This window comes from Marmota marmota, unplaced genomic scaffold (genome assembly GCF_001458135.2).
Source record: "Marmota marmota marmota unplaced genomic scaffold, marMar, whole genome shotgun sequence".
Taxonomy (NCBI): domain Eukaryota; kingdom Metazoa; phylum Chordata; class Mammalia; order Rodentia; family Sciuridae; genus Marmota; species Marmota marmota.
In genome coordinates, this window is record NW_026013017.1 from 1 (window position 1) to 9,916 (window position 9,916).

General features: G+C 37.7%; 1 protein-coding gene across 1 annotated transcript; it reads right to left on the reverse strand.

Annotated features, from left to right (window-relative positions):
- Positions 1–6: 6 nt before the first annotated feature.
- LOC107134068 (aldo-keto reductase family 1 member C1-like) lies at positions 7–9,653 on the reverse strand. The gene is made up of 6 exons (XM_015476202.2): positions 9,345–9,653; positions 4,513–4,680; positions 3,602–3,718; positions 2,714–2,791; positions 2,174–2,296; positions 7–153 (listed from the first exon to the last, which is right to left on the reverse strand). The coding sequence occupies exons 1-6, from the start codon at positions 9,426–9,428 to the stop codon at positions 40–42; spliced, it is 684 nt and encodes a 227-aa protein (XP_015331688.1). The 5' UTR covers positions 9,429–9,653; the 3' UTR covers positions 7–39.
- Between the last annotated feature and the right edge of the window lie 263 nt (positions 9,654–9,916).

Consider the following 9,916-nt stretch of genomic DNA (forward strand, 5'->3'; position numbering starts at 1 on the left):
TCTTATAGGACATTTGAGGTAAGCTTCCTGATGTTCTCATTACCATGGTTTCTCTCGTTGAGTTCCAAGAGTACTATAAGCAACCAAAACAATGTTTTTTGATTTGCAGAAGTCCAGCAATTTCCTCTGGTTGTGATAAACATGACATTCTACCTGTGGTGAACAAGACAGAAAGTATCTCATTCTACAAAATGTTAATGTTAATATGAAAACAAAATGCCAAAGAAAAAAAGCTGAATTTTTTTTAAAACTGAAACTTGGATTTTAAATTTTGCCATTAACCAAGATTGACCAATGACTCATGAGAATAAGATTGAAAGACATTTGATAGATATTCTGCAGATAACATTTGGGTAAAATTGTTCATCAAAACCTATAAAGTCCTAGTCCATACCTCAAGGAGCTTAGAATGATTCTCCCTAGTCACATATGTAAGAACAAGTTCCAATTAGAACCAGTCAAGGTGGGACACAGACTTGAAAATCTCCCCTCTGCGGAGAAGAACATGAACAATGGAAACTTGGAAATCTGAAGCCACACTACTGTCAGCCAACAGTCTAGAGGTAAAGTTGGCAGAACTACAAAACTCCTAAGAGACTCCCTAGAAAACTGGAAGCCAGGGTGGGCATGCCGTCCCCCTCCTTTCTGAGAGGTTTCACTCTCTCCCTTAACAGTTTCATCTTTTTCCATTTTCTTATCCTTTGTATCCTTAGCCTGCAAGTCTGAGCCACATGTCTGCAATTTTTTTTCTGGTGTGATGCAAAAATCAGTAACTGAGGACCACTATACCTGCCCCTTGATTTATAAAAAGAATTCAAGTCTAACTCCTGACTCCAAATGAGAATGTAAAAACAAGTTCACAGATACAATAAGACAGTTTGGAAAAAAGATCCTGATTCACGCATTATATGGAAAAGCACTGGTTGACTGACCAATCTGCCTGAAAAGAGCTTAAGAAACATGACAAAGAGCAACATGTGAACCAGAGTGGCATCCTGGAAAGGGGAAGAAGTATACAAGATATTTCAGAAAAGCAATGGGAAACTTGAACACAGACTGGATTTAGATGGTATGAGAGACTTACAAATAATTGTAGGTATAGTAATGAAGTGTGCTGTGTGAGATATGATCTTCATTCCTAGGAAATGTTCCCTGAGTTCTCTAAGAGTTAGTAGTTCTAGTCTACAATAGACTTTCAAGAAATTTAGCAAAATATTACTCAGGTGTATGCAGATATATCCACAAAAATCTACATCTCACAGTGTTCCTCAAACTCAACAATTTTAGATACAAGGTAGAATATATGAATGTCCTATATCATGCTCTCAATTTCTGTATGTTTGAAAAATTTCATGATAAAAAAATTAAGATAAATTAATACAAAATTATTTTCAATTATTAGCAATTATATTTGAAATTTATAGTGCACTATCAACATTTATAAAAGTTATGGTCTCTGTTTTCCAACCAAGACAAATAACCATGCCCAGAATAGATGTAATTAAACAGTTGATTAGATATCATAAAGCATGGAAGAAAGAAAGATAAAAGGGCTTAGGCTCAGGGCCAACTGTATATTCTGGTGAAAGTTCCTGAATGTGAATTTGATCCACCATCAGAATCACCATAAACAAGTAATTCCTCTCAGGCCTGCTATGTTCATGAGCTCTCCTGTTTTTCCTAATTGATGCTTCTGGGTCCATAAAACTGAAATAAGCCATAAAAAGGATTCAGGCACCCGACCTCCACACGAAACCTGATCATTGATCTGTTTTCACTCTTTCTTGCTCAATGCCCATTCCTGTGCACTGGACCTCTTTCCTACACATAATTCCTGCCACTACACCTTCACCCATCCAGTCTCTGGTCATCCTCCATTGCTCAAGGTCAAGCTCACCATGTCCCGGAAGTCAGATGAACAACAAATCTCCTACTAGATCACCTGCATGTCACCCAATTCCTACAAAAACTGGGCACCAAGTTCGTCCCCTCATTTCCACTAAGGATTCACCCAGCACAGGTACAATTGAGAACCCTCCACATCCTCCAACACAGTCTTAGACTCTTCTGTTCTACAAAGACAAATGAACTGCGGGACAGAAGAAATGGTCACTTGGAGGTGGTGCAGAAACATGGAAAAAAATGAGATGACAGTGAGGATCAGGGCTCTCACCTGGTTGCAGACAGGCTTATACTTGAGGCCTGGTTTATTCAGGATCATCTCCAGCTGCCTGCGGTTAAAGTTGGACACCCCGATGGACTTGGCCAATCCTGCATCCTTGCACTTCTCCATGGCCTTGGGAGGAAGGGGTTGGGAAGAGGCATATGTACAATAGACTATGTCAGTATAAAGTCCAGACAGAACTGTTAATAGGAGCACTGTCAGGTAATGACAACAAAGCTGATGAACTGACTATTAACAAGAGAAAGATGGTAAAGATAATTGGGCACAGTACTGAGAGCCAGTAAAGGAATCCCTGTGTCCTTGGGAAATCAGACATCACTGCATGTGCAGGCAGGTGGTGCATTTCTCACTGTCACCATTTTTCTCTGCTGTTTCCCTCTACTATATTCGAGGAATTCATTCCTCCCCACCACCCTAAGAAAAATCCTTTCTAAAATATAATGATTGCTTGTCCCACAATTTCAGGAGAAAGCATGACCTGACTGTCACCCTGTGGGCCTCTATGTGATCACTCTCTCAGGCACTCACCTCCCACACAGCACAGAGATCCACATGGTCATATATTGTTTTTCCATTTTCATCTTTTGGAAAAAGCTCTTCCCCTGGCTGGAAAATAAGGGATCATCACAGCAATCTTGCCAAATTCATATGTCCATGTATAGCAATGATGCTAGGTGTATTTATGGAATGGAACATTCAAACTCATGAAATAAGTGGAGTATCACTCTATATTCATCTGTTTACAAAGTGTTTGCATGTGGATGTAAGGAATACCATTAGGTGCTTATCCTCCTGTATTCACTTACATCAAATTATCTATATGCTTTTATATATATGTATAATTTTAAAAGATTTTTGCAGTTCTCCTCATAGAGTCTCCTACTTGGCTTATGTTACTTTTCCTGTCCCTATACATTGCCCTGTGTCAATTCCTCTCTTTCACTGGGAGGGTACAGGTTTGCATTCAATTAATCACAGCAATAGTGAATTTCAGTGATGACACAGGTTAAACAATATTCCTTATCTACCTGGACACATGTGTGTCCATGAATATATATGTGTACCTGAGATGGTCATTCAAGTTTCTATCCAAGATTGATTTGATGCTGGAAGATGAAGAGATCCTATCAAATATTAATCACTATGAAGCTTGAACTGCCCCAAAGTCACATTTACCACCAATGGAAAAGGCTAAAACAAAACCAAGCAAACCTCTAGTAATTCAGATATAATGGATGAATAAACAGACATGTTTCTGAAGATTACTTCTAATCACAAATCTAAATGGTTTCGACTTTCTATATTCATATAAATTAGGTTTGTAGAATTTTATAGAAACTTAATTCAACCATCCTTGGTAATGATGGTCCTCGGAATGGCTGGAATTGAATTGGTTTGATGATGCAAATTGCTTACCTTCATTGAAAATGGGTAATGAATCAAATACAGGTCAACATAGTCAAAATTAAGTTTTTTCAGTGATCTTTCCAAAGAAGATTGCACCAGCTCTGGTCGATGAAAAGTGCACCATAGCTACAATGGTTAAAGAGAGGAAATTGGACTGGATTCATACATGATTCATATTTGGGAAATTTTTTAGCTTCATATTGAGACATTCATTTGTCTGTTGATTGGCAACTGTTGATCACAGAGAAGATATTCTCTTCAGGTCTTTGGTTTCCATTAATCTTGCCTATTCATGTGAATGGGATTTTATTTTTGGTTATTATTAGCCAATCAATCTAATTATGGAAGTAAATACTCAAAAGATATTATTTTTATCAAATACTAACATTACTGAATCTCTGAATATGTTTCATAGAGATTGTAAACCTATTATTAGTCCATTTCATCCATTTAGTTCACAAGATTTTTTTAAATTAAAGAACTGAAGGGAAACACATTTTGAACATTTTAATATATGCTAAACAAAAATCAAGACATTTTAGCTACATCTTCTTTACTCCCCATACACTTTCCTACAAAATGATCTTTGATAAAAACAAATGTTAAAGTTGATATTCAGAATCATAAGAAATTTTAGAAGTCATCATGGAGAAAACAAAACCATAATCTGGTCATAATTTTATCTGATTCCACAACTAATACTAAATCATTCTGCTGATTCCAGAATCAGAAAAGTATAGAAATTTAAAAGTCGTAATTTGTAGACTGTGAGTAGCAATTCATAACCATTCTCTATTTTAAAACTGGATATTATATGTGAATGAAGATTGTACCAATATTCACATTCCACCAATAACTCATCAACTAATTTTCATTTCTTCATATGTGTTTCAATAATTTTTACACTGTATCCACAATACCTTGGAAGTATAGAATATGTCTTGTCTCGTCACAGTGCCATCTGCAATCTTGCTTCTAACGGCCTGTCCTACCTCCTCTTCTACTTGGTATACATAAGCACAATCAATATGGCGGAAACCAGCTTCTATAGCTATTTTGGTGGCCTCTGTTGTCTTACTATTAGGAACCTAGAGGAACAATCAAAAGTATTTGAGAGTCATATTATGAGAGGTAACTCCTAGTGAGCAAAGAGGACAGGTCACTAGACTGGAAGGAATTTTATATCCCAATGTTTTCTTCAGACTACCTAATTATGTGATAAGGTACTAGTCCCTTGAACTTTGAATGCCCATTTTTCCTTATATAATACTTAAGGAAATAGCCAAAGTACCAAACTGAATATAATGGGCCAAAACAATGATCTCCTGAAACTCAACTTTTGCCCATGTCTTGTGTTAGTTCTGTATTTGGGGTAATGTCCCTGAATCACTTTGGGTATTTCCTAGTTAATACAAGAATCTGGCATCCCACAAGCCCCTTCAGACACAGAAATCCTAGTACACTCGCATCAGAGGACCCTAGGAGTGACTCAAATTCCTTGAGTTTCTGGGAGAACTCACAGGATCCAGCATACAGGTATAGATATGTTATCATTTATTTGATAAATCACTATGTAAAATTAATACAGGGAAAGAATTCACGAGATTGATTATAGAAAAAAAATATTATGCAAGCTTCTATGAATCATCTCCAAATAAAGATACACAGATTATATTACATTCCCAAATAATGTGAATTTTGAAACCACTTGGAAAATATTTCCTACAAGAAAAGATGTTGTGATAATTTTCTAAGATTTTCATATACTTGTTGACTGTTTGTTCCTGTTATTTGAGAAGTGTCTGCTTTATTCCGTTGCCCATTAATTTATTGGGTTTTACTTACTTTCTTTCCTTGGCATTAAGCTATTTTATTTCTTTGTTGTATATTGTTGAAATTAATGCCTTATCTACACTGTGGGTGTAAGTTTATCTCCAATTCTGTAGAATCAAGTGATTTTTTTTCTGTTTAAATTGACACTCTATGCTAGGACACAACACAATTTCACTCTCCCAAAGAAAGATACATATGTGTGTGTATATGTGTGTGTATACATATACATATATATATGATTTATACATATACATATATATGGTTCATAAGAAAAGGGTAAAACAGTATTTCCCTGAATGTCTCTTTCTGTTCCCAAAATCCTAGCCAAATAATGAAATAATGAGAGCAAGCCTGGACTTCTTCTCCAAGATATTTATTATCTGTAAGAAACTTGTCTTTTTCTTCCGCACATTGGATATGAGGGCAAGGTAACGCTACCTGTGGAAACATGCTTTTTTTCTTGTATGCCAGGACAGTTGCTCCTTGGCATGTTGGTGATACAAGCAAATTAAGGAAGTGAATGTTGATGATGTCACTGCTTCTGCAGCCTAACTCTCTTGATTCTACAAAACTGGAGATAACCTTTGCCATCCACAGTGTAGAAAAGGCGTTAATATCCAGACTATACTAAGAAATCCAAAAGCTTACACCAATAAAAGAAAGTAAGTAAAACACAATAATTTAATGAGCAAAGGAATTAAATCGACACCTCTCAAACAGGAGGAACAAACAGTCAACAAGTATATGAAAAAACATTCAACATCTCTAGAAATTAAAAAAATTCAAATTAAAACTACACTGAGATTTCAACTGACTCCATTCAGAAAGGCAACTATCAAGAATATACTTTAAATGGGAAAACTGTGAATTATATTTCAATAAAGCTGATTTAAAAGCCTAAAAAAAAGAATACAGTAACAGGGCGGGGACTGTAGCTCAGTGGTAGAGTGCTTGCTTCTCACATGTTGGGCACTGGGTTGGATCCTCAGCACCACATAAAGATAAATAAATAAAGATATTGTGTCCATCTACAACTAAAAAATATTTTAAAAAAAGAATACAGTAACAGCTGGGGCAGTGACTTACAACTATAAACCCAGAATCAGGAGGCTGAGACAGGAGGATGGCAAGTTCAAAGCCAGCCTCAGTAATGGAAAGGGCACTAAGCAACTCGGGGAAACCCTGTCTGTAAATAAAATACCAAAAAATATAGGGGCGGGAATTGGGCTCAGTAGGTTGAGTACTCATGAGTTCAATTTCTGGTACCAAAAAAGAAAAAGAAGACAATGACAATAAATGTTGGTGAGGGGAGACGTAAAGAAGATGGTACACTGTACAATGCTGGTGATTGCAAATTGATACATTCTGGAGCGCAGTATGGAAATTTTCCAAAACGATAGGAATGGAACCACAATTCGACTGGGTTATCCCATTTCTCTATATGTATCCAAAGGAGTTAAAATCAGTGTGAAGTACCCTCATCAATGTTTAATGCAGTGGAATTCACAATAGCTAAGCTAGGTGCACTACAACAAATAAATGATTAATGAAATGTGAAAGATATACACAATGGAATATAACTCAGCCATTAAGCAAAATAATTTTATGACATCTGCTAGTTCAATGAGTGAATCTGGAAACTATCATGACAAGTGAAATAAGGCAGTCCCACAAAAACCAAAGGTGGAATCATCTCTCTGATATGTGCATGCTAACACACAGCAAGTGGGGAGGGAAGGGAAGAATAGAAGTTTGGAGTTTTAGACAAAGAAGCATGACAGAAGGAGGTGGGAATGGGAATAGGAAATACAGTGGAATAAATCTGACATAACTCTCACATGTTCAGGCTGGGGATATAGCTCATTTGGTAGAGTGCTTGCTTCACATGCACAAGGCCCTGGGTTCGATCACCAGCACCACACTTACACACACACACACAAAACTTTCGTATGTTCCTAAATGAATATACCACAGAGAATGTCCACATCATGTACATTTAAAAGACTGGGATTCTAATTAAAATAAGACAACACCATGTTTTTATTAATATCTCAAAATCCACTCTACTGTCATGTATAACTAAAAAGAACAAAGAAAAAATTTACTTAAAAACCTTCTGTTTGTGGTAACTGGGATAGAAGTGAAGGTACTGTGAAGAAGATAAGTGTCACTCATCTAACCAGGGTTCACAGGACAAAATGTCATGAGGAGGAGGAAGCCATGCTAGGCAAAGCAGTGTGAGGGAATCAGGTGCTGTGGTTCAGCCAGTCACTACTGGACCCTCCCCATAAAGACTCCTCAATAAGCACTAGTGCCTTGTACGCAGTCTCCAGGTATTTTCTCTGGTCTTTTGGCAACCTATGCCACTACCCTGGAACAACAGACCATGAACATGACTGCAGAATATATAAATAAGCACCACTGTTTAGATTACTTAGGGACAGCAGGAATCCTTGTGTGTTATACAAAAGTGAAAAAATCAAAGTTTCCAGAGGCCACCAGGGGGCAGATTGATAATAGGCTATTGAACAAACAGCAATGTGCTGTGTCACCTCTGGTCCACACTGTATCTCTGTATGACAGAACTAAACACTGGCCTGAAAAAAATATATACTCTAAGGATATAAACTGACAGTGAAGAAATTATACTCATCTTATAAGGGATAATTCACATAAGCATCAGCCCTTAAAGCTCACTCTTTGTGGAAGATAAAATAAGAGTGAAATGGGGGCTGGGGATGTGGCTCAAGCGATAGCATGCTCCCCTGGCATGCGTGTGGCCCAGGTTCGATCCTCAGCACCACATACAAACAGAGATGTTGTATCCGCTGAAAACTAAAAAATAAATATTAAAAATTCTCTCTCTCTGTCTGTATCACTCTCTCTTTAAAAAAAAATAAGAGTGAAATGGAAAAAATTGCATCATCTACAAAATTTGGATGATGTTTTGAAAGTTCATTTGTTCAAGAGTAAAAAGGCAAATCAAACATTCTGTTTTCTATTTGACAATTTTCAGAAGCTTTCTTTTTCCATGAAATCAAACTGAATGCAATACTCAGCTCTACCACCTACTGCTAATACTAGCCATTATTTCTCAGGTGTAAGGGCACGTGAACAACAGCTGAAGTCCTAGTGGTCTCCTTCATGCCACTTTACCCTACAATGTAACCAGGTCCTTTCACGTGTCTTACAATTGCTCTCTAGATTTTTCCTTAAGTCATGCAGAAGAAAAAATGCTATATTCAAAGTTCAGAAACTAATCTCATATCACACAATTAAGTGTCCAGAGTACAAAATTAGTTCCAGTCTAGTGAACTTTGCTCGCTCCACTTTAGATTATAATTTGTCAATACAACACACATGAACAATGACCCCAAAATGACAAATACACTTCCTAAGTTCCTGTTCAACTTCTCAGGATGTTACATTATACATTCAGCTAAATTTCCCGCATGTGAGAGCACATGAAAACTCTGCTCAGCCAAGGTCCAACATTTTCTGTGATATACTGAAACCTTCCTCATAGTGAAAAGGAAGTATTTCCCATCATTTATTCTTATGCTTCTCACCCGTACTTTTAGCAACACAAAAAGTTCCCAAAGTATACAAATGAAGAGAAAAATTAACCCCAGTGCAAGCCAATTGCTGACATTCATCATTTTACCAAGTTGGTAAATAGACTAAAATATGGAGGAGCAGTACCCAGAATACTCAATAGGTGACCACACCATCAGACAATGATGCAGAGCAATGTCTGACCATTTTCTCTCCTGTCCATGATGTAGCTCTAGCCTGGAGAAACAGTAGCACATGAGTCCCCACAGTCACACAGGAAGCAAGTAACTTAACCACTCAGATTGGATTCCATTCATCATATGTCTAGTTTGTTTGAACCCTCAACCCAACCCCCTACTGTTACCTCTTGAGGTTTATAGGTGCCAAAGCCCAGTCCAGGAATGAAGTGACCATCACTGAGCTGCACAAACTGATGTTTGGAATTCATTGCTGTCACTCCTCAGCCTAAGCAGGTTCTGCTTCTCCTTCTGCCTTTAGAAGTTAGTAGATGGAATTGACAGTCCCAGCTGCTGTCTAATGATTAACCAAAACTGTTGCTGTGGGTCACTCAGCTATCTCAGTCCCAGAGGGTGTGGGGCACGTGGAGTCAAAACACAAACACCAGGAGCTGGTGAGAGCAGGCAGGTGGCAGACCTCAGCAAGCTCATTTAATGTGGAAGTGGTTACAGTTGATGGAGGGCACAGTTCTCCAATCATTAATAAGCAAACAGGTTATATAACATCTAGAAGCCAATCATCTTAATGTAACCGCACTGTGAGGAAGTTCTAAATATTGTTACACAGCGGAAGGCAGACGGGAAGGATCATTGTCCTGATGAAAAGGAGGCTTATGAATTGGGGGAATCATGCCCTGAGGCCCTTGTCTCTTGGTTCCCTGGCAATGCTGACCTCAGTCCCTGAGAATGTGGTTTCTCA